The sequence below is a fragment of the Euprymna scolopes genome, unplaced genomic scaffold (genome assembly GCF_053919585.1).
Source record: "Euprymna scolopes isolate OS-2025 unplaced genomic scaffold, ASM5391958v1 sca337, whole genome shotgun sequence".
Taxonomy (NCBI): Eukaryota; Metazoa; Mollusca; class Cephalopoda; order Sepiida; family Sepiolidae; genus Euprymna; species Euprymna scolopes.
This window is the reverse complement of record NW_027633366.1, coordinates 22,235-48,648: the sequence shown is the minus strand read 5'-3', so window position 1 is coordinate 48,648 and position 26,414 is coordinate 22,235. Positions and strand designations below refer to the sequence as shown.

At 31.5% G+C, this 26,414-nt stretch overlaps 1 protein-coding gene across 1 annotated transcript; it reads left to right on the top strand.

Moving 5' to 3' along the window:
• Positions 1 to 1,060: 1,060 nt before the first annotated feature.
• Positions 1,061 to 26,414, top strand: LOC145274316 (D-amino-acid oxidase-like). Its single transcript, XM_080127397.1, has 5 exons — positions 1,061 to 1,188; positions 8,646 to 8,716; positions 15,791 to 15,908; positions 18,022 to 18,120; positions 25,996 to 26,414. The coding sequence occupies exons 1-5, from the start codon at positions 1,183 to 1,185 to the stop codon at positions 26,110 to 26,112; spliced, it is 411 nt and encodes a 136-aa protein (XP_079983523.1). The 5' UTR covers positions 1,061 to 1,182; the 3' UTR covers positions 26,113 to 26,414.

The window sequence follows — 26,414 nt, the reverse complement described above, 5'->3', positions numbered from 1 at the left end:
AACACAAATATATATGAAAATCGAAACATTTATTGAATAAAAAAATGTATCAAAATATAATTTTAATGTATTAATATAATTTCTTTTCAATGAGTGATTCATAACTGAAAATAAAATAATAAATACGGTAAAAACATGAAACATTTATAGACTGTTTTTAGAATTATTTTTTATGGTAAAGTTTTTTATAAAAATGTAGCAAAATATAATTTAAAAAACATGAAATATTTATAGAGGTTTAAGAATTATAATTTTTTTTTTTGTACAGAAAATTGTATAAAAATGTAACAAAATATAATTTAAAAAAAAAACATGAAACATTTATAGAGGTTTAAGAATTTTAATTGTGTTTGAACAGAAAATTGTATAAAAATGTAGCAAAATATAATTTAAAAAAAACATGAAACATTTATAGAGGTTTAAGAATTATAATTTTTTTTTTGTACAGAAAGATTGTATAAAAATGTAACAAAATATAATTAAAAAAAAAAAACATGAAACATAGAGGTTTAAGAATTTTAATTTTTTTTTTTTTTTTGTACAGAAAATTGTATAAAAATGTAGCAAAATATAATTTTTAAAAAAACATGAAACATTTATAGAGGTTTAAGAATTATAATTTTTTTTTGTACAGAAAGATTGTATAAAAATGTAACAAAATATAATTTTTTAAAAAAAACATGAAACATTTATAGAGGTTTAAGAATTATAATTTTTTTTTGTACAGAAAGATTGTATAAAAATGTAACAAAATATAATTTTAAAAAAAACATGAAACATTTATAGAGGTTTAAGAATTATAATTTTTTTGTACGGAAAGATTGTATAAAAATACAACAAAGTATAATTTTAGTTTGCGCGCATTTTAAGAAAAGGAAGAGTTATCGACGCCTATTCTTTTGCTGACAAGTGACATCTGTCGGCGGTTCTTGAAACTAAAATACGCACATTCGCATCATGTCACTGGCATGCAGAAGTGCCTATCTTGTATCCATTCACCAAATTCACAATATCTTGATTTATGTTTAAAAAAAAAAAAACATGAATAATTTTGACACCATCTTTTTTTTTTTTTTTTTTTTTCAGTTGACACCAAATTACGATGCAATTATTAACTGCTGTGGTTTGGGTAGCTATGCATTGTTGAATGATCATAAACTGAACCCTATTCGAGGTCAAGTTATGCGGGTAAGTACATTAACTTGTGTCATGTTGATGGTGTGCATGTATAATGGCTATTTTTATTATTTTAGTTTTAACTGTTTAGATCATAATCTGTCTAGTATATCTATAAAAGTGTGTGTGTGTGTGTGTGAGGGCACTTCTCAACCTATATACTCAACGATTTTTTGCTAAAGCACGGGAAGGTAGGTCAGTAGCCTTAGATATATCTAAGGCTTTTGACAGGGTATGGCACGATGGTCTTAGCAGGAAAATCAGATCATATGGTATTACTGGATGAATACTTAACATAACTGATTTCTTCTTAAATAAGAGAAGAATCCAGGTTGTTCTCGATGGTTGTATGTCTAAACAATATGATATAAATGCAGGTGTACCTCAGAGGTCGATCCTTGAATTTTTATTATTCCTGATATTCATAAATTATCTCCCTGATAACATTGGCTCTGAGATGGGTATGCTGACAACCCCACGCTCTATAACAGGAATGCGGGGAAACCAAATAAACACATATCCAAGTGAAAACCCTAGCGGAAAACCCCCAATCTGTAGTGGAATGGGGACAAAAAATGGATGGTAACATTCAATGCTGCCAAGACTAAGCTTGTTTCCTTCAATAATTACAAGAAACCTTCTCAACCACAAATAGCCATGGCTAATGATACATTATTACCTGAAAGTATTTCATTCAAACTCCTCGGTTTAATGTTCACAGGGAACATGAGTTGGAACAGATACATCAAAGGCATTGCCGCAGCTGCTGTGAGGAAGGTAGGCTCTCTCTACCGTACTAGAAAGTTACTCAAGCCTGAAAGTATCCTGTACCTCTACAAGGTTACCATTCGCCCATGTATGGAATACTGTTGTCACATTTGGGCTGGTGCATCTGCTACTAGTCTCTCACTTCTGGACAGGGTTCAAAAGAGTCACCAACCTAATAAGTCCTGAACTGTCAGCTACGCTACAGCCTCTGTCCTATCGACTAAATGCTGCATCCCTCAGCCTGTTTTACGAGTATTTTAATTGTAGGTGCTCAGACAAACTACAAGCCCTTGTACCACCTCAAAGTAAACACCCTCGACAAACCTGACAAGCAGCAAAATCCCACCCCTATACAGTAGAAATCCCCAGATGCCAGAAAGCCTTCTACTCTAATAGTTACTTCCCCAGGACAGCTAGACTTTGAAATTCCATTCTGGGTTCCTGCTTCCCCGACTGTACTGACATGCAGAAGTTCAAGTGTAATGTAAACAGATATCTTGCTGCTCAACTCCCTACATAGTATCCGTGTAATTTATATCCCAGATAGTAGGCCCCTACATCAAGGTGGCACTGTGCCTCGTTTGGGGTAAAATGCAATCAAAAAAAAAAATTTTTAATTTGGTATATAGCGTATTCAGTCATGTGGGAAACTTTAGCAGCTTTCTTATGTTAAGTATAAATTGATTTGAAAATATATGTCAAGTTGGTCGTATTTGATTATGTTACATGATAAGGGCTGTCCCCTTTTCATGTAAGTATAAAAATAGAGAGATTTAGTTAAAATGAAAATGAAATAGCATAGACGAAATTCGAACCTCGTAATTTAGGTTTAGAAATAGATTACGAGAGAGAATTAGTAAATGGAATGTGAAAAAAACTATTGTTCAGCTTAGAGATAAAATATTTTCAAGAAAAGAATGTGCGTTGTCAATTCTGTTATGAAAATTCAATTGAGGAATGCAACTATAGGATAATTTAATAAACATGATTTTAACATATTGGAAATATAGGTTACCGGGAATATAGGTTAAAATTCCTTTTGTAAACAAAGGAAAAAGTTTTGGACACGCATTTCCAGAACACGTGAAAGAAGACATGTTTTAACATGTGTATGACGTCATGGAAAACGGGAAGTTCTCGATATAGTTAGAAACTTTAGAGAACTGGAAGAGAGAGAGAGTCAGAGGGAGTCTGAGGACGACAGACGACAGTCCAGTTGGGATTCGAACATCTAGAAGCGAGACGGTCACTTTTGAAACTTAGAATGTGAAGCTTTGAATTCTTGACTCAGAAAACCACGACCGGTCGGGTAGAAGAAATAAATCCATCATGTGTTTTTATAAACGTCGTCTTTGTGTTGTAATTCTACCAAAAGGTAAAGTGAAAATTGTTATTATGTCTTATGTATATCATGTGTTTTAAAATGTCTTTACATACACGTCTCGACATCTCATATCTACAATGTGAACACTAAGACTGTCTGAACACTGTTTCTTCACTCAAAGAGCTTCTATTACACTTCTAAGTATGAACATTTTATAAATATGAATCTCGTCATAACACGAACACAACCACAGCCTTCTTAATAAGACTCTCTCTTAATCAAACTCTCTAAGACACAACAATAAACTCTCACTAAGACTCTCTAAGACTCACTTTTGACAAAGAACAATAATAATAAGAATAATAAGACTCCTATATATAACAGTTAACTGTCTTTAGGTTTTGATTTTGACTCAGCTCGAGTATTTTTCTCTTACTTACAAGAAGTGAATTGTTTAGAAAAAACAATACTTGCATGCACGTTTCAGTTTCATTATTTTTACTTCATTTTTTTTTTTTACTATTTAACGATACGTTTAATACCTACGGTATTTCTGTTTATAATAAATAAATTAAGTTTTCATTAATTTAAATAAAATACTTATGTGTATTTTATAACCGGGCAATGCCAAGCGGCCTGCTAGTATATCTATAAAAGTGAGTGTGTGTGAGGACAACTTTTGACTTATATACTCAACGAATTTTTGATTTACAGATTTTGAATTTGGTATATAGGGTATTCAGACATGTGGAAAAAAACAAGCTGGCCTAATGGTTATCGTACTTGACTCACTGTCTTTAGGTTTCGGTTAAAAAAAAATTTTTTCTACTTAGAAGTGAACTGTTTAGAAAAAAAAGCATGATACTTGCATGCACACGTCTCAATTTCTTTCCATCTTATTTTACTTCATTTTTTTGCAAGGAATTTAGCATTAAGTTTAATACCGGGCAACGCCGGATACATCTGCTAGTATCTATATAAAGTTGAATTTATCATAGCACTTACATTGATATGAAAAGACTACGTTTTCGATTTAAAAATTATTAAAACTAACTTAATATACTCAGTCATGGATATGCGAGTGACTAAATAAAGACTATACTAATTTATATATTCTTTGAAAAACGGACTTTCATTAATTAATTTTTTTTTTTTTGGGGGGGGGGTGATTGTTTCGTTTAACTGATTCGTTCAGTTCTATTTATGCATATTTTTTACATCGTGAATGATTGCACAGCATTTAGGATGAAAAAGTTATAGCATATGCACGTGTGTGTGTGTGTGTGTGTGTATGTATATATATATATAAAGAATACCTTGTCTGTGTGTGTGTGTGTGTGTGTGTGGAAATGTTTCTACCAAACTTCTTTCTCAATTTTTGGTCTGCAGACTTGAAACTTTATATATAGAAGATTTGGACTTGTGGAACAAATTCTATTTGGTTTTTAGCCGGTAAAAATAGCTGCTAAATGGTCAAAATTTAAAAAATTCATTTTGGCAAAAGGAAAATGACTAAACCTGTTACTTCTGCAAATGTGCTAATATATAGTTATAGGTTAAAATCGATTAAGTTTTACCATTTTCTTAAGCTATTTGTCGATAGGTCAAACAGTAACACTTAGGCTACAGTGCTAAATATTTTAGTTTCGATTCTAGCTGATGGCACCCAAGTCAACTTTTTAAAACTTTTGAAATCATTACTGTATATTGCGTGTAATATAATAAACAATAGAGAATTGGCTCTATAATAATAAATGCGAAATCTGTATGAATTAAAATATCATATTTAAGCGTATTCTATGACCAGGCAGCACAGGCGGCCTGCTAGTTTAAATGATAAAAGCCTGTAAAAAAAAAAACACAAAATGTTCTGAACTGTGCATCCACACTTGCGCATATCATAGTTATTATGTTGAAACATTGATTCGTATGGTAAAATATTTTATTTACATAACTCATTTTGCTTAATAATCAAACACACAGACACACAAATGCATGGAGTATTGCTGCCACATATAGTGCATTCGTCACAAGTCTCTCACTCTTAGATAGGGTGCAAAAAAGTCTCTCCAACCTAATAGGTCCCATGCTAGCAACCAAATTCCAAACCTTGTCCCATCGCCAAAATGCTGCATCCCTGTTCCTGTTTTACAAGTATTTTAACGGAATGTGTTCTGACGAACTCAAGACACTTGCACCTTGTCGATGTAAATACACCTGAATAACCCAACAAGCAGCAAAATCTCACCCCTACACTATAGAGATCCTTGGATGCCAAAAAGCTTTCTACTCAAATAGTTTCTTCCACTGAAATGCTAGACTTTAGAATTCTCTTCTGGGTTCCTGCTTTTCTGGTTGTACTGACATTTATTTTTTCTTACAAAGGAGTCACCACTTATCAAGGCCTGGAGGCCACTCGAGGATAAGGGTTAATGAGTGTACAGTAGTCAATGGGAAAATGTCGTAGTAATCGTTAGTAGTGGAAATTTGGTAAATTGGATTACTTAAGGGGATGGCTCATCAAGAACTTGTTTATGTTAGACTTGAAGACGATCATATTGTAGTCAGTTGGAAAGCAGGAAAACGGGACAAAGTCCACAGGCGTGCAGTTCTAAGAAAGAAGCTTTGTTCATAGAATCTACATTTAGGTTTAGGCACAGATAAAGACTGGGTGAAATTATTGATAATGGTTTCAGCTAGACGTGTGTTTTTTGTGAAAGTCAGGCCAGGGAGACCATAGATTGGAGTACAGGCGAGCACTTGCCATGAAAATAGTGATAAAGTAGAGATAGGCTTGCAACGTCTCTTTTAGTGGGAAAGAAGTTGCAGAGAAAAGAAAAGGGCATCCCCAACTAGGCTATGAAGTCTATCTTGAACTCTGGCAAGGCAGCTCTTGCTCAGATGTGGCAACAGTACTCCATCCTTGGACGTACTTGGCTCTTATGCAGAAGTTCAAGTTTAGTGTAAGCAGACACTTCACTGCTTAACTCCCTTCATAGTATCCCTGTCGAATTGGTCCCAAAAATGAGCCCCTTGCGTCAAAATGGCACTGTGCATTGTTTGGGGTGAAATATCAAAAAAAAAAAAAAAAAAAAAGACTGGATTCTTAATTTTTGGTACAATAAGTAATAGTCGAAAAGAAAACTCCAAAATTAGCACGTGTTGCTAAGTAAAACTTAACCACACTGTCTAAACTTTTGCAGTGCGAAGAGTACATCTTATTGTCCATGATATATGATCCATTTAAAACAAATTCACGTATGAAAGTTCCTATTTACTTGCCTCTCCACAAGGGCAGAGTAAGGCACAAGGTCAGTTTTTAATGTGAGAAAAAATCCAGCTCTCCAAAAAGGGACACTTTAGATGGGAACAAAAATAAAAATTGTTTCAGTCATACAGGATTTCTCCTCCACTCATCGAGGACAGAAAGGGTGAAGTGCAATATCAGAACAGATACTACACTTTCTTGTTCAATGTTTGAGACTCTTATCTTCATGATTGCGAGATTACATTACATATATTAGCATATACATGTATTTGTGATAGCATTATGTGTGTGACATAATGCATAATTCACATTGACACACCGGTTCCCATTAAATCACAAAAGTTAAGCAACGTTTAGCCTGGTCAGTACTAAAATAGGTGATCATTCACGAAGTCCAGGTGCTGTATGTGTTCTTTGCTTATTTTGGCATTATTTGCAGTCTTCTAGCACTTCTCCTTGCCACTGGACTTAAACAGTGCCAATTCAGGAGAAGTGTGGTTGGTGATTGTGCAACCCTTGCCTCACAATTACACGCACAGCTACCCTTACAGAGGGTATCCATTGTCTCTTGAGAATGTGTGTGATAAATTTTAATGTGGAATAAAGAACGTTATTCCTGGCTCCAATTGCTTTGATATGATTGATGCACTTGACTTTTGCATTCTATGATTTGATAAATCACAATGCGGTAAAGGTCTTTTTTTTCCTTTTTTTTTTTTTTACATGGAAGTCACTTATCAAGGCCCGGAAGCCACTCGGGGATAAGGGTTATTGCGTGTACAGTAATCAGTGGGATAGTATCGCAGTAATCGTTAGTATTGGAGATGTGATAAAGTGTCTTACTTAAGGGGGGGGGTCATCAGGAATTTGTTTATGTTGGACTTGAAGACATCCAAGTTGTAGTCAGGTGGGAAACAGGCAGACGGAAGAGAGTTCCACAGGCGTGCAGTTCTAAGAAAGAAGCTTTGTTCATGGAATCTATGTTTTGGTTTTGGTACAGTTAAAGAGTGGGGAAAATTTTTGACAGTGGTTTCAGCTAGATGGGTGTTTTTCATGAAAGATTAGCGAGGAGGAACCAAGGATTGGAGCTCAGACGAGCACTTGCCATAGAAGTAATGATAAAACAAAGACAGGCTCACAACATCTCTTCTGCGGGAGAGAGGTTGCAGGGAAGAGAAAAGGGCATCCCCCACTAAGCCACGAAGCCTATTTTGTACTCTGTCAAGGCAGGATAGGCTGTTTTTAGCAGCTTCAGCCCAGATGTGGCAGCAGTATTCCATCCTTGGGCATACTTGGTTTTTATATAGATAGAGAATTGCATCAGTAGTGAGATATCTTCTGGAGCGGTAGAACGATCCTACCATTTTTCCAGCGACCTTGGCAACAGACTTGATGTACATGTTCCATTTCAGGTCAGGAGTAAAGGTCAATCCCAGAAGCTTATCAAAACATGGAGCCTCCCCTAGACGAGAGCCATCCATCTTCCTGTCGAAATGCGTGATTAGCAAAGTAAAAGTAAAACAACAGTCAGCAATTTTCTTCAATGTCTACCTGTGCCTAAATCTAAACGAAAATTCCATGAGCATAGTTTTTTTCCTTGAGCTGCTCGTCTGTGGAACACAATACCATAGAGCTGCTTTGTGGCTGACTATAACATGGTCGTTTTCAAGTCCAACATGAATAGGTTCTTGAAGAGCCATCCTCTAAAATGAATTATAAAATTTCCATTACGGTACCAATTAACCATTATCCTTGAGTGGCCTCTGGGCCTTAATGAGTAAAAAAAAAATGTACTTTTAAAAATTTAAGATAAATCTGATGGCGCCTTGATGCTAATTTCAAGGACTCATTTGAAAGTTCTGGTTTTAGGGTTAGATCTTTGGGGCAAACCGATTTTAAAGAAATATTTTTAAGAAATACAACAAACTGAACACAAAAGAGATATGCTACATTGTTTAAAAATGGAAGTCTTCTCATATTTTTTCAAGGTTAAAACTGAATTAAGGTGTTAACTTCTTGCTGTCTCCCTCAGATTTGGAATTTTTTTTTTTTGTATTTAATAACTTCACTGAAAAACTTCATACTGTTACTTCTTTGTTGTTTTGACAGGTAAAAGCGCCATGGCTAAAACACTTTGTCATCATGGACAGACCAAGCACACCAGTATATATTTTCCCCACGTGAGTCTATTTTAATCCTCATTTTATTTTTAGGTTTGCATCATCTGACATTGTTTATGCTACAGTGTATGGGATATCTAGACATGTTATGCAGTTGGTGCAAGAGGTGAAACAGTGTATAAGGCTGAACCACCCGAACACGTAAGGCATGCATAATTCCCACTAATACGAAGTGTTTGATGAAACATAGTTGATGAGAACCTTTCTTCCAGTTTGTTTTCGATAAACAAACACAACTTTTATGAAAATAAATTTAAATGTTTGTGTATACTTTTCACCAAATCTTTTCCTAAGTGACATGGTATTTATTCTATCTACTATAAATTGTTAGAATGTAAATCTAATACATAAAAGGCTATACGTCTGTCTGTCTGTCTCCATATTTTCAAACTCTATCTCCTCCAAAATTAAAAGTCACAGAGGGGAGCTAGGGGCCTCAAATGATTGGATTTTTGACAGACCGTTCTGTTATGGGTCTTTAACCGGTTAAAATAGTTTTAAGGGGTCAAAAATGGGCCGGAATTTAAAAAATCGTTATACATTTTGTACATTCACCTTAATTTAGTTTTAATTTTTAATACGTCCATATGTGTGTCACGTTGGTCCAATCGTAATGTCACAAGCTTTGAATGTTACAGTTTTTGCTACTAGTCTCTCACTCGTGGACAGGATTCAAAAACGAGTCGTCAACCTGGTAGGTCCTGAACTGTCATCTAAGCTTTGGCCTCTGCCTATCGACGAAATGTTGCATCCCTCTGCCTGTTCTACAAGTAATAGTGGATGCTCCGACGAACTACAAGCCCTTTTATCCCCTCAACGTAAATATCCCTGACAAACCCACCAAGCAGCAAAATCCCACCCCTACACAATAGTGTTCCCTAGATGTAAGAAAGCCTTTTACTCTAATAGTTTCTTCCCCAGAACTGCTAAACTTTAGAACTCCCTTCCGGGTTGCTTTCCCAACTGTACTGACATGCAGAAGTTGAAGTGTAATGTGAACAGACATCTTGCTGCTCAACTCCCTACATAGTATCCCTGCAACTTATGTCCTTGATACTAGTCCCCAACACCAAAGTGGCACTGTGCCTTGTTTATGGGGAATTTAAAATATAAATATATGAAATTTGGAAAATTTTACGTCCTGGCAAAGCTGCCCTTCCCCCCCCCCCCGCTAGTTCAAGTGGAAATTGACAGGAAAGCACTTTAATATATTTACGTACGAGACAAAGGTAGGTATCTACATTAAAAATCATGAAAAAATATCAAGTAGAATCTTAATTAAAAATCTGTGACACTATCGTTTTCTGAGGAGAGTTACTTGGTGTGTTGTGGGGACGTTTCTTGAACTGTTGTTACGTCCTGAGGACAGCAACCAGCTCCCGGGGTGTTAAACACTAGGCATATGTACGATAGAAATATCAAAGATGAATCACTGAAGTTGAATTGATGTCTGCTACATGTGCTAGTGGGTCGTCTTTATGGGCATGATTTTATTATCATTGTTAATGGCAGGGACCGCTTTGCTGGAATTGAACGCTTGTATAAAAATAAGCCAACAAAACATTTTTTATAAAAAAAATAGAATTATTTATTCTTAACAATTAAAAAGAGCATTTTTTTTTTTTAATTTGATGTATGTCAGCAATAGAATTATTTTTTTTAATTTGATGTATGTCAGCAATAGAATTTTTTTTTTTTAATTTGATGTATGTCAGCAATGGCTTTTGCAGCCAAAAATTGGTATGTGTCCATGTTGTTTGGAGCCCCAACTGAAACATTTAAAACAATTCTTCTTTCTTTTCAAGAGAGAGAAAGAGAGTAATAAGAAGAGAGAAGAACAAAGGAAAGGAAGAGAGAGAGAAGAGAGAGAGATATGCATACAAGAAAACAAAGCAACCGAAATATTATTTTGTCTTTCAATTCTGAGGACAGCAGCCAGGTTTGATCTTTCACTATGCACCTGATTACATTAACAATCTCGGGTTGCTCCTATCACCTGTCAAACTGTTGAGTTGGCAGGCTTGACATTTTGGATATCTGCACCAGCTTGTCACTGCACACGTCCTCACAAGTACATAACAAGTCTGGCACAAGGTTCACTTTCCAGGAAGACCCCCCCACATCTCCCCAAAAAGGAGCGTCCTTATTGTGTCACAACAAGTTTTATTATATTTTCTGATCTGCCATTGATGAGATCAGAAATCGTGTGAAGCAAGGGGAGGTAAGTCAGTCTGTCATTTAACCCGGTAATAATAAATGTAGTGTGACCATTAGGCTCGAATCGTGTTCATTATAGTTAAAATTTCTCTCGGACCCCCATTCTATCTGGTATTGTCAAAAAAGAACAAACAAAACAAAAATAAATATATCTAACTCAGCTTTTCTTTCTGTTTTAGCAAAAGTCATTTATTAGCGTTACTTTCCAAACAATGCTTGCTTTTTGTTTTTTCTGTTCATTTCATCTGCCATAAGATTAACAGAACCCTGCTTAAAAATCTCTCGCCGCCATCACAGGGCCACACGTTCATCTCAATCGACAGCGTTTTTCTTTCTCTCCCCAACCACATGCTAGCCGTAGGCAGCCCTTGTCTTCAACATTGCATCTCCATCTTCTTTGTTGGGCACTATGCTTCTCCACCAACCACGCATTGTCTTTTTTTCTTTTTCTACTGATGTAAGCCTGCACACACTTGCTAATTTGCATAGTGCTCAAACGGCTGCTGCTGCTGCTGCTACCTTCGCTACCCATCATCTTTCAGCAGCTGCTGCTGCTATTTTCACATGCACTCTGTTACATGAATAGCAGATTGACAAAATACAAAATCTTTTATTTGTAATTAAACTTCTACTACACATTTTTTTTCTAATTTTTGGTGAGGATACTTATTTCTGCATGACACGTAAATATATCAAAAAGTTTTTTTTTACTTGGAATGCAATTTTCAGTTGTGCCCAATGCTATATAAGCGCCAAAATTTTTAGCACAATCTTCATACATGTTCAGGATTCATGCAATTTCAGCAAATTCTATAACCCAGTTTATCAGGAACAAAGAAACAAACAAAAAACAGCTTTATACAATAAAAGTATTTCTTTATTTTGCTTAAAATCAAGTGTGGGTTTTGATGAAAGTGTTCATGTGGAACAAACTGGATTCGAACTTGGCACATTGAGGCTTTCAGTCAACCAAGAAAGGGAGCAATTTTTAATGTGGCGTAGTGTGATGATGAAATGGAAGTGAAACCTGGCCAGTTATGTATTAGTGACATGGATTGCATGGCGAGAAATGATATATAAGAATGATACAAAGGATATGAATGCAAATTCCATGAACAAAGTTTCTTTCTTAGATAGAACTGTTCATCTGTGGAACTGTCCTGCTGGCCTGCTTTCCAGCTGACTACAATATTGTTGTCTTCAAGTTCAATGTGAACAAGTTGAGCCATCCCTTTAATCAAATTATACCCAATTTCTACTCCTAACAATTACTACGCTGTGGTCCTGATGACGACTGTGTAGTATTGGGAATCCCAGCTTAAATGCTATATAGGTAGTTTTTAGAAATAGAACTTATATAAGCATTTTGGGTTCCAATTGTCGATTTAACAGGGTCAAAGGTTAGATTTGACATCCATCAAACTCAGTCACCTTTAATGATCGTCGGGTTAGATGTACCAGAAATTAAGGGTAACGTGAATTGTGGTTGTAGGCTTCCGGTTGACGGGCACATCGAAGAGTTGGTTTTGGGCTACAGAGAATGCAGATGGGGGTGATTAGGCTCCCTGTGCGACAACCAGGTTTCGACATGATAGGCTTGCCTTTAATAAAAAGAATTGAAACTTTAAATCCATCTTGTGTTATCGATGCGTCTGTCTGCAGCAGTGACCACTCCCCATGAGATGGAGACCAGCGACCAGAAGATATTATCCGCTGGACAAGGCAAGCAGGTATGTACACATTATATATTTGCACATACACGTCCAGACGCTTCAAGGCAAGAAACGGGTAAGAATAAGAGCATACACACACCCACATAAGTAAGAACATATAAGTAAGAACATATATGTAAGAACACATAAGTAAGAACATATAGAAGATAAAGAACAGTTGAGGTAGCAAGGTTAGTTAGCAGGAGACTGTCATGGAAAACATAGGAAGAAAGTAATAAAGATAGTTTAGAGAGAGAAGGATAAACCTGGACAGACATAGGTTAGTTTGGAAGTCAGTTTCAAAAATCCATCCTAGACATGTCCGCATATAAAATGGACGCTAAACCGAATATGATGATTTGTATCTGCATGAAATAAACTTCATTTGTCTATCACTAGTTTATACCCATTCTGTGAGAAAATACTTTCCATCTTTACCTATCTTCTGACATTTTATAACTAGTACCAAGAAAAATATATGCTTCTTAGTATTTATATGAAAGAGTGAGTAACTACGATGAATGCATACATATATATATATATATATATATATATATATATATATATATATTATTATTTTTTTTTTTTTTTTTTTTTTTTTTTTTTGCAAAGATAAACAACTTAGAAAATATATTAAGCAGTAATAAATTGCTTTAAACAAACGCTGAATATCTTTTATGTCTCCTCGGCTAGCTGATTATCAAAAAAAAGATTTAGTTTAAAAAAATTTTTTTTTTTTTTATGTTAATTTCTTTTGAGTTTATAAAAAGTTAAAAATAAAATCTTTCAGAATTACATTAGATTCGAGCCCTTGTCTTGATACTTGAAAAACTTCAAAATATGTATGCTACCATTTTTTTTTTCTTCCCATCAACCAATCACATTTTTCTACTTGCATACAAATTCCCAAAACACCATAGCTTATGTTAAAGTCTGTAATAAGGCGAGATAGGAGTTAGCATCACAGTATGGTATAGGCTGACTTGTGAATCACACTAATGTCAAGTTATAATATTACTCTTCTTTCATATATTCATTGCTTATTTTATACTAACTGCATTGCCAGGTTGAAAAATATTGGCAGGCGAAAAGTTAAGTCACATACTATTTAAGATACACCGCATATCGTAACTTCTTATGATTTTCCTGAAATTGGATCATAAAATACATCAATTTTCGTCAATTAACGAATTCAAGGGAAATAACTCTCACAGGTTAAATAAATAAGCTTACTTCCGTTTTTAAAGACAACTGGTGTAGGCTAATAATAATTGAAAATATAAAATTAAATTAAAAATAAATAAATCAACTTTAAATAATATTTCTAAATAGAAGAATTAAAACAATTCTATTACAACAAACAATTAAGAACATGGAACTAATTATTAAAATAGATTTTTTCATGTAATATGCAAATGAGGTTACTTCTTGAATGTAGATTTCTGTTTGAATAAATAGTATATATAGAAATCATGCTGGAATGTAATCGTCCGTTTTCAGTATGAAAATTAATTCGTGAAACGGTCTACCTTTTGTGCATATTTATTAGACTGTAAACAAATAAACAGACAAGAATACGACTTTATATATTAGATTATAGAGAATGGCAATGCTTAGTATTCTCCAAAGTCAGTTATTCACTAGCATGACCTGTGGAAATTCCACAACGAACTCATTCGTATATAATATGTTGATGTTGGCATTCTGTAGATGTTCAGTGTAAAATGGAGATTTTCTGATATTATTGTAGCTTTTTTGTTAAAACTGCAAAAGTATTTATCTAAGCTAGCACGAATGCCCGGCAAAGCCCAGTCAAAAAGTACGCTTAAATATGATATTTTAATTCTTGCATATTTTGTATATATTATTATAGTTAATGTTCTAGCGATTTTCATATATTATAAAGTTGCGATTTTAAAAATAAAAAAAATATATCCATATGACTTGGGTGCATTAGCTTGAATTGAAACTGGAATAAAAACTTAGGAAAAAAATGTAGGAAAAAAATGTATGTGTATATATATATATATATATATATATATATATATATATTTAAAAGAGTGTAGCCATCAACAATTGTGGGGTTTTTTTTAAGGTTTTCATCATATTTTTATTTTAAAATAAAAATATGATGAAAACCTTTAAAAAAAACCACAATTGTTGATGGCTACACTCTTTTAAATATACATTTTTTTCTCTCGTTGGAACTACACAACCATCACTTTAAATATATATATATATATATATATATATATATATATATATATATATATATATATATAACTTGAGTTCCTTCAGCCATAATCGAAACCAAAACTTATGAAGAATTCTTGATAAAATTATTTATAAAAAAAATACATGACTTAAGTGCCATCAGCTATAATCGAAACCAAAACTAATAAAGAATTCTTGGTAAAATTATTTATGACAAGAAATGGAAATACATAACAATTAAACAACACGGATGTAAGCATGACACAGAAAATAACACACACGTTATCGTATTAATAGATAGATTATTCAAATCACCAGGGTAAAATCATTAACAGATCCAGGTAATCTTGTAGTATAATTAAAAACAACAAATAAATTTTAACCAAATGCATTCAAATTCAATTTTTTTTACCGACCTATATGCTTTAATGTTCTGAAACTGTTTTCAAGACTTTTTTTTATTTCAAAATGCTAATTTATACAAAGCTCTCTTTCTCTTGATACACGTGAAACATTTCAACTTGCCACCATATTTGTATTAGTTTGCACATGCATAAAATTAACTATAGTTAAAAGTGGTTTAATTTTAAAACTTTCTTATCTGTCTGTCAGATTAGCTCAAACAGTAGGGAACACGGCTGGAGCACTAAATGAGGGAATGCATCTGAAGCGCCAATTGTTTTGGTTTCGATTCTAGCTGATGGCACACAAGTCATTTTTTTTCTTTTTCTTTTTAACTTTTGAAATCACAACTACATATTAGGTACAATATAATATTCAATAGAGAATTGATTCTGTAATAATAAATACAAAATCTGCATGAATCAAAATATATTTAAGCGTATTTTACAATCGGGCAAGGCTACCATTCCTTAATAAATAGGATTATTCTATTTATTTTTGTTTATTCATATTTTTTTCTTTTTCTCAGATTTCATAATGTTGTTATGGGCGGCACATCTCAACTTGGCAACTGGAATTGTGAAACATCGGAGCATGACAAAAAACGTATAATTGATGATTGTGTAAACTTTGTTCCCAGTTTAAAGGTAAGTTTAAACAATTAATACCTAAACAACAGACCAACACGGAAATCAAATAAACTTTTCCTGTTTAGTTAAGATTGATTTTGCAATTGCAAAAACTGAATTCCTATACAAAAAAAATAAACGTTTGTTAGCATCACAGTTTCATCCATATCATGATGCCGTTTCATCATCCAGCTGACTTTTCTCTTTGAGTGGCTCGATAAGTGCTGACTCATTGGTATCAAAAAAATTTAAAAACCAAACATTATTTCCCTTTCAAATGAAAATGTAAAAATACACTGGGTGGGGCTGAATCTATACATTTTAGCTTTACTAACAGTTTAAAATCAATAAATATTCATCATTTTATCATTAATACCAGCAAAAATAAATAAAGTCTCAAATAAATCAAAAAAAGAAAAAAATGAAAAGAATCGTTTTTGGCATCAGAAAATAGGCACAAATTTTTCCAATACCAAATTTTACGATTCCCAATTCTGATTGCCCCATAAATACTGACTAGCTTCTAATAATTCTTTCCTGATATAATGTTTTATAATCGTGTCATGGTTGATACAATGGATACTGATAGACTATGGAATCGGCTAAGTCTAGTCTAAACTTAGTTGGATATATTGAGTTTAAATCCACTATTACATCCATTGGGAAGGTATAACACTCTCTCTGGGTAAATAGGAACTGTTTTCAATAAATTATTTACATTGTTTTGCCATTGTATGGTGCTAAGAGTTTCTGTGCCATTAAACACATCAACTAAAGCTAAACATTTTATGAAAATCTTATTTTTGGGGTGAAAATATTGATAAACCTTTAAATACAGGTTCATCCATTTTATAAATTACTTACAATTGAACAACCATACATAACTTTAATCCAATTTATAATTCTGTGAAATGATATCCATGTCTGTCCGTGCAGCCATTTTAAACTTAATTTCTATTAAATTTTGATTAAGGTGAGCTCTCAGATGTTTTCAAATGTTTCATTTTGATTTTTAGCCTTTGTTCATGTACATAAAGCTCAGTTACTTTGAATCTGATTCAATCCAATTTTCAGAAATTGTTTTAATCATACCAGAATAGATTTTAAACAGTAAAACTGTGTTTGCAAGGGAGGTAATTGTACAATTATATACCAATTTTAAGTTTCTTAACAGGAAAGTGACATACCGTATATATTTGTGTATAAGTTGAATTTCTAGGAAACGATTTTAAGGTTATTTTTTGGGGTCGATTTATACATAGGTAATGTTTTTGGAAATGTTGTTAAAAAGCGAGTCAGCGCTCAATCATAACATAGAAAACGCCATTTTGTTTGTCCACTCAGTATATATCGGTAATCCTAGTAATTAATCGCACTCTTCTAAATCCCACTGCAGTGTGTTTGCCAGCATGTAAGCACATGGATGGTTTTTAAGTGGGAGACTTAATAATAATTGGAATAGCTTTCGCAATGTTCGCTCTCTAGACATGGCTATAGGTCTAAGTTCGATATGATGTATTTGGTGATGATATGACGTTATTTTTTAGTAGATTACGAAATGTAGTCTTTACGATGTCGTTTTCCTCTTAAGTTCAACAAGTTTTAATAATTTAATGACAACTATTTAATGAAACCATTTAATAGTATTTCACACATGCGTTCATATTATTGCAGTATATTACGGCTCATGCAATGTATGCATTTACGTTATTATGCTACATGACATAAATTATGTCTAAAACAGTAATTGCGCCCGGAATCTACAGCATGTCATTGATCAGAATCTCTGATTAGCAACATTTGCGTTCGTTGCATGTAAAGGTGCAGTGGGTTGGTTCTATATATGAAAATCGAATAGACCACACTTGCGTAAATGCATATATTATCCCTCTGTGATGTTGAGAAACAATTTATAATATGTCTTACAAAAAAACGCCAAAAGGGAAATTATCTGTAAAAAAAAAAAAAAAAAAAAATGCCATGAGATGGACTTTTTAACTTGTCTAGAACCTACAGTCGACTTATACACAGATAATACCTAAAATAATGCAATTTTTGGTCTTAAAATGAACATTGACTTATACACAAGTATATACAGTACATTAATTTTTATTTTGTTCTGTAATCCTAGGATCCGGAAATCATAGATGAATATGTCGGACTTCGTCCTTTCCGAGAAGAGACACGGTTAGATAAGGAGATTCACATGAAAGAAAACCGGCGCGTTGTGGTAAGTAATTATAATGTTGTTCAATAAATCCATTCTTAACATATATGTCCGTTCAGTTTGTTTAGTTTGTAATTAATATGCTAATGTAGTTTGCTTTAAGCATTGCTTAATGTGTATATAAAAGAAATTGAAATTAATGGAAGGCGATACAATGTAGAGGTGTAATGGATAGATACAAACACATTTCCATACCGGTTTTTGCCATTTAACCAACAATGAGCCTGGCCAGTACCAGATGGGTGACCATTTGAGAAGGCTAGGTTCTGTATGTACTGCGCCAAGTCTGTATGTACTGTACTAAGTCAGAGAAATTTCCAGGCTGGTATCTGGGGCGGATTAATTCACTGGGAGAGATGCACCCCAGTCTTCATTAAGACATGCATCTAGGAAAAGGAAAATTCTGATGTAAAAACCTGCCGTCTACTGCATGCTCTACTTTGTGGCAGTCATCTACACTGACAAAGATTAGAAATAATATCAAAAAGTGTGGTTGGTTCTACACAAAACCTTCATTACTATAAATAAATCATATGTGTGGATTTCTGAACAACTTAATAGTTGTGGGGGAACCTCACACAGCAAAATCTATGGAAGAGTCCATCTTTATATATGTATATATATATATAAATAACTCTGTAGACCGTCTGGCAGTGTTTGCTAGAATCTTGTCTTTTATATATAATCTATAATAACTAATAAATCTTTAGTAAAATTGTTTCCTATTTTATTGTTTAAATTTTTAAATTCACATCCATCAGACAGATATTGTTTGGATTCAACTGAACAAAAAAAATGATAAAACTACTTTTGATGAATAAAATCCATTAAAAAAATTTAAAGAGGAAATAAATATTATTTGCTTATAAGATTTTCTACAGTAAAATATAAAACTGTTAAAACAAATATTCACAAATGTTTTTTCCCCTTAAAAAAATAAATATAAACTATCAAATTTTATATCACAAATTAGAAATAAACTCATTCGCTGAGATAATGAGGGAAAAGTGTTTAAAATTTTCTACTGAAAGAAACAAAAACTAAAGTTTTTTTTTTTTTTTAAATTAATAGGAATTTTGAAAAAAACAAAAACAAAAAAATACAATCAAACAAAATGCCTTTTCAAATTGTGTATAAGATGGAAATATTTTTATTAAAAATCATTAGATTTTTTATTTTAACATTTTTATTTTTAATTTCTGTTAAAATTCATCATCAGAAAAAGTGTTTGAAAAAAAAAAATTAAATTCATTTTTTTTTTCTTTAATGATGGATGTTTTATTATCCAAAATAATTATAAAAGAAAAAGGAAATTTTAATAAAAAAAATTTGCATCTTAAACATGATTGGCAAATATCTGTTTTTTTTGGGGGGGGGTTCCAAATTTTAAATTTCTTGCAAAATACTTTCAAAGAACTTGGTCCAATTATATTAAACTAACAGGCCGTCCAGTGTTGCCCAATCATAAAATATGCATAAATATTATATTTTAATTAATACAGAAACTGAGACATGTGCATAAATGTAGTGTCCTCACACACACATTCTCACTATTATAGACATATAGACTAGCAGGACTCGTTTCCCAGTGTTGCCAAGGGTAATATAGGAGAATTCTAACTAAAAAAATATTACTAAGTATTCTTTTTGAATATGTGCAGTAGTCAGTAGAGATTTCACCATAGAATAGGTGATAGGTGATGTCATAATTTTGTAAGTATTTTACCAAGCTGTTTATAGGCATTGTTTACTTATAGATTAAATGCATAAAATATGCTAAATGGAAGTAACTTCTAATAATTAAAAAAAAATAGGAAACGGTTACTCCAAATTCTGTGGTTAAAACTGAACATTTCAGAAGAATGGAATTCGAATCATTTTAATCTTTTAAAAATCAATTATTTTCTAGATTTTTTTTTTTTTTTCGTTATAATTTAACAGATATTCAGCATATATTAATGAGATTTTTTCTTTCAAAACATAATATTGAATTCATTTGTATTTTTTATATATAAATTCATGGTAAACATAGAAAAGAAATGTAATCTCAGCATATATAATGTTAACATGTAATATATTGTATTCAGATTGCATAAAACGAAATATGGGTGTTAATAGGTACAAAAAAATATTTCCCATCATATATTTTCAAAAACTGAATTTTACGTATAAATTAATCCAAAATTGAATAAGTATAGAAAATTTCATGAAAATTTGACCATTAGTTGATTTTTGGTAGATTTATTAAGCTATGTCTGTGCATTAAAAGTGGCCACTACATTGTTTTAATAATAATCTAAACACGATTTTAGTGTTGCATGTTTTTTTTTAATTACTAGCAGTGTATTTTAGGTTTCTTTTGAATGGGACAAAAGCTATGGTAATGATGTTAACCTATATTAAATTATATCGTAGGAGTAAATTCTATGGTGCACTTTAAAGGTATCTTGTGGTCATAATGTAAAAAATGAGTTTTCCCTCCCTAAAATAAATTTTTAAAAACTGAAACAGTACTTCACCCCCCCCTCCATCTGGATGTGTAATAGAAATGCTTAAAAGAGAAATTTTCTGAGTAAAAATTAAAATGCCAGTACACGCAATTTTTTTTTTTTTTTAAAAAGGTCCTCCTCCTCCTCCTCCTCCTCCTCCTCCTCCTCCTCCTCCTCACACACAGAGGTGATAAAAGATGTTAACGAAGCAGTATTGGAAAATGCTGAAAACATTGTTTTCCATACTCTTTCCGCAAAGGAGAAATCATACTAGAATGTGGTAATTGTACTGAAAAAAATTGTGATATGCATCAAGAATATTTGGGTTCTGGTGGTGCCTGGGAAACTAGGCAACAGGAAAAAGGGTAAGGTTGGAAAATTGTGCGATTATGGAATAGATATCGATTGTTCTTGTGGCGATATAGTTTTAAATAACTGTCCCCCACCCCACTCCAAAAAAAAAAATGTATTGTAGTTTTAAAGCAAATAAAATTGATTTTTCTAAGTGTTTGTTTTCAATTATTTCAATAAAAAGTAATAAATTAAAATCACAGAATTAAATCTATTATAATGCATGTCAGTGTCTTCATAAATAAATCGGACATTTTCATACTTTTTTAATAGTTGATAAAAATCAATTACTTTGAGACTATTCAAAATTAGAAATGAAATTGGAAGCGGGGTGTTCTTTGTCTCTCAGCAAAAAAAAAAATCTTTCAGTTGTCTGCACAGAAATCCTGCCCTCTAAACTCCTTGTCGTTCGTCTTTTCATACATTTTCTATTTTTCTACATTCGTATATCTCACGTGATCTCTTCTGTGGCCGTCATATATTTTGATGCTCTAGTTTTTAAAGTATTAAAATAAAATTCAATGTCCTTGTTAAAATCTTGAAAATTTAACTACAATTCAGTTTTAATTATTAGTGACCATGATGTTGTTTAAAATGGTATTAATGAATACTATATTCTTTCAAATAAATCATTGTAACATTTTTTATATTAAACTTTTCGATTTGTAATGAATAATCATTTGGAGCATTTAAAAAAAAAATAGTTTTAAACAAAATATAAAGGAGAGAGAGAGTTTGATTTTCTCCTTGAATGATGAGTCTTTATTTTATTACTCTTTTAAATCAATTCTTCTTACTCATACAACACAGTTTAAAATTATAAGTGAAAAGGGCAACTTCTACAGTATTTGAACCAAAATGTTATTTTTAACAGTAACTGTAAACTAACTCTAAGTTTAAATTTATTTTGAGAAAAGTTAATCTGATTAGGTTCAAATTCTGTAGAAGCACCTCCCTCCTTTTTTTTATTCTGTTCCAATTTATATTAATGTTCCAAAAGACGTTGTGTGACTTCTGTAGTTTCAGCTAACAAACTAATAAGCAAAAGATCTCATCAAAATTGAATGCAACTTGGAAAGTGTAAACCCAAAAAATAGCAGTCTGTATTTTGCAGGCCATGTTAAAAAAAATAGAATAGAAAGTAAATTTGGATTAAAATTTGTCCACGGTCTATAATTTAATGTGAGAACTTGTTGCAGTCTATTTAATGCTCATAGGTAAAGTAAATGCTGTATTCTTTGTTTAATTTTATGAACAAATCGAGTAAATATCATAATGAAATCATGTTATTGGTAAGCAAAGCTGTCCATATTAGTGCAAATTGAAGTGTTTGTTTTTACAATCACCTATTCCAAAAAGTAATTATGTGAAAGTATTGTTAACTGATATTGATTCTATTCTGTCATTCCATTAAACCATCAAGAATAAGGGAGCATTTGTTTGTTTACCATTGGAGAGTCCCGTCCAGTCAAGGAAAGTATTTTTTTAGAGAGAGGGGGGGGATGTCATTTATGGTGGCCGCCACTACTCCTTCCCCCCACCTCCAAAAAAAAATTTCAACTATAAATGAGAACAAAAATAGACCGAGATTTGAATCTTCATCACGAAATTACCCAAGGTAGTTTTATGATAAAGGGACGTAATTCTTGCATCCCCAATACTATGCAATTTCAGAATAAATTTTATTTTTAATATGTAAAAAAATATTTTAATGGTATTCTTATTAATAATAAAAAAAAATAATAGTATTTCGATTTTATTTTTAATATTTCAACACAAATTTTTACTGGATATAGAGAACACAATTTCCAAGGCTTTTTCAAGAAATTTTCAAGACATTTTCCATATTTTCAGGTAATATTTCAAGGTAATACTAGAAATGCCAGACAGTTTTCTACTCTAAGAGCTTCTTCCCTAGAACAGCTAGACTTTGGAATTCCCTTCCTGTTACCTGCTTTCCTAACTGTACTGACATGCAGAAGTTCAAACGCAATGTAAACCAACATCTAATCTTTCTTAGAAATCATCTCAATTAGTAGCCTCTTACGCCCAAGTGGCAATATGTCTTGTTTGGGGGTGAAGGTGAGTAAAAAAACAAAATAAAATAAAAAAATAAGGCTTTTCAAGACAAAAATCAAAATCCAGGGTTTTTTTCAAGTCTGTACGAACCCTGTAAATGAATTGGTAAGCATAATGTATAATATTAATATGCAAGTAATAATGTATAATATTAATATGCAAGTAATAATGTATAATATTAATATGCAAATAATAATGTATAATATTAATATGCAAGTAATAATGTATAATATTAATATGCAAGTAATAATGTATAATATTAATATGCAAATAATAATGTATAATATTAATATGCAAGTAATAATAATATTAATATGCAAGTAATAATGTATAATATTAATATGCAAATAATAACGTATAATATTAATATGCAAGTAATAATGTATAATATTAATATGCAAATAATAACGTATAATATTAATATGCAAGTAATAACGTATAATATTAATATGCAAGTAATAACGTATAATATTAATATGCAAGTAATAATGTATAATATTAATATGCAAATAATAATGTATAATATTAATATGCAAATAATAATGTATAATATTAATATGCAAATAATAATGTATAATATTAATATGCAAGTAATAATGTATAATATTAATATGCAAATAATAATGTATAATATTAATATGCAAATAATAATGTATAATATTAATATGCAAGTAATAATGTATAATATTAATATGCAAATAATAACGTATAATATTAATATGCAAGTAATAATGTATAATATTAATATGCAAATAATAATGTATAATATTAATATGCAAATAATAATGTATAATATTAATATGCAAATAATAACGTATAATATTAATATGCAAGTAATAACGTATAATATTAATATGCAAGTAATAATGTATAATATTAATATGCAAATAATAATGTATAATATTAATATGCAAGTAATAACGTATAATATTAATATGCAAGTAATAATGTATAATATTAATATGCAAGTAATAATGTATAATATTAATATGCAAGTAATAATGTATAATATTAATATGCAAGTAATAACGTATAATATTAATATGCAAATAATGTATAATATTAATATGCAAGTAATAATGTATAATATTAATATGCAAGTAATAACGTATAATATTAATATGCAAGTAATAATGTATAATATTAATATGCAAATAATAATGTATAATATTAATATGCAAGTAATAATGTATAATATTAATATGCAAGTAATAATGTATAATATTAATATGCAAGTAATAATGTATAATATTAATATGCAAGTAATAATGTATAATATTAATATGCAAGTAATAATGTATAATATTAATATGCAAGTAATAACGTATAATATTAATATGCAAATAATAATGTATAATATTAATATGCAAATAATAACGTATAATATTAATATGCAAGTAATAATGTATAATATTAATATGCAAATAATAATGTATAATATTAATATGCAAGTAATAACGTATAATATTAATATGCAAATAATAATGTATAATATTAATATGCAAGTAATAACGTATAATATTAATATGCAAGTAATAACGTATAATATTAATATGCAAGTAATAAACAAGTTACATGTAGAAAAAGTTAACGTATGAATAAAATAAGTTACAATAAATGACTGAATTACATCAGGGTGGAAGTTTTTGCTACTTTCTCAGTAGAATTACGTGTTTGAGAGGTCACTAAAAAAAAAAGAATTATTAAAAAGGGACAAAATGTATTGATTGTGGGTTAGGAACACGCTTTAGTCGTAACTGTAAGTGGTGAGTGTAAAAGTTTGTTTTTGTTTTACACGGTGGTCACCACTTATCAAGGCCCGGAAGCCACTCAGGGATAAGGGTTATTGCAAGTACAGCACGTTAGTGTGGAGATTTAATGAAGTGTTTACTTAAGGGGGCGGTTCATTAGGAATTTGTTTATGTTGGACACCCAGGTTGTAGTCACGTGGGAAGCAGGCAGACGGAACAGAGTTCCACAGGGGTGCAGTTCTAAGAAAGAAGCTTTGTTCATGGAATCTACGTTTTGATTTAGGCACAGTTGTGCATAGGAAGTGTTTACTTTTTCTATAATGTCAAAAGTTACGAGAGAAAAATCGTTTATATTTTATTAATATAGAGATCAATAGGCTTCATGAGTCTTTTAGGTTTTCAGTGCGTAAATTGTAACTTTTGACACACACATATATATATATATATATATATATATATAACTAGCAGGTTGTTCGGTATTGCTTGGTCGTAAAATACACATAAATATATTTTAATTAATATAGATTTATTATTTATTATAAACAGAAATACCATAGATATTAAATGTCATGTTAAATTTCTTTAAAAAAAAAAATGGAAAAAAAACTGAGACATGTGCATTATTTTTCTAAACAGTTCACTTCTTGTAAGTAAAAAAAAAAAATACTCAAGCTGAGATCGAAATCAAAACCTAAAGACAGTGACTCAAGCATGATAACCATTAGGCCAGCTTACCACGATCTTTAAAAGTGTTTTGAAAACTACTTATTCTTAACATAAGGAAGCTGTCATGTTTCACGACTGCGCATATGCAGTCGTGAAACATTTGACAAACAGATAAAAATCCGATACCCCCACACACACACACAATTTTTTTTAATTTTGACCACTCAGTAACCCTTTTGGGGCGGGGGGATGAAAACCGATTGAAAAGTTTTCCACATGTCTGAATACCCGATATACCAAATTTCAAGTCGGTAGATCGAAAATTCATTGAGTATATAGGTTGAGAAGTGTCCTCACACACATTCTCACGTTTATAGATATATAGATTACTTCCATACAAAATTGACTAACCAAACTCATACAGTCCTATGAAGCCAAGATGCTCACACATTTACCAAACCATTCCATTATTTTCTTACACCCACAAATGTTCATAACAAATTTTTATATCAAATCACTTTTTAACTGTTTTTCCATTTCAGGTTATCAACAATTACGGACATGGCGGTTGTGGTTTGTCAACGTTTTGGGGTTGCGCAAAGGATGTTGTTCAACTTTTAACTGAGGAATTTTCTCAACCAATTCTATCAAAACTTTAACTTTTTATTTTATTTGTTTTTCATTTATTGTAATTATTCAAATTTATAAATGTTTCCCTGCATTTATAATAAACAGTGGGAAAAATCAAATGCAATAATTACAATAATGTGAAATTCTTATGCAGATAAAATATTTTACTTGAACCTGAAACGCAATTGTTTCAAATGATGTATACAATTACAGTTTTAAAGAAGCTGAAAGACACTAAGCCGTGATTGGCCAAACAAATCCACATATGTGAAGGAAAGAAATTTTTTTTTATAGGAAAAATTATTTTTAAATAAAAAATAAATAAATAAAA

Bases quoted from the DNA above. Each gene is read 5' to 3' on its own strand.
- LOC145274316 (XM_080127397.1), top strand. The intron at 15,909-18,021 runs GTAAGTTTAAAC...CTGTAATCCTAG, and splicing joins ACTTTGTTCCCAGTTTAAAG to GATCCGGAAATCATAGATGA. The intron at 18,121-25,995 runs GTAAGTAATTAT...TTTCCATTTCAG, and splicing joins AAGAAAACCGGCGCGTTGTG to GTTATCAACAATTACGGACA.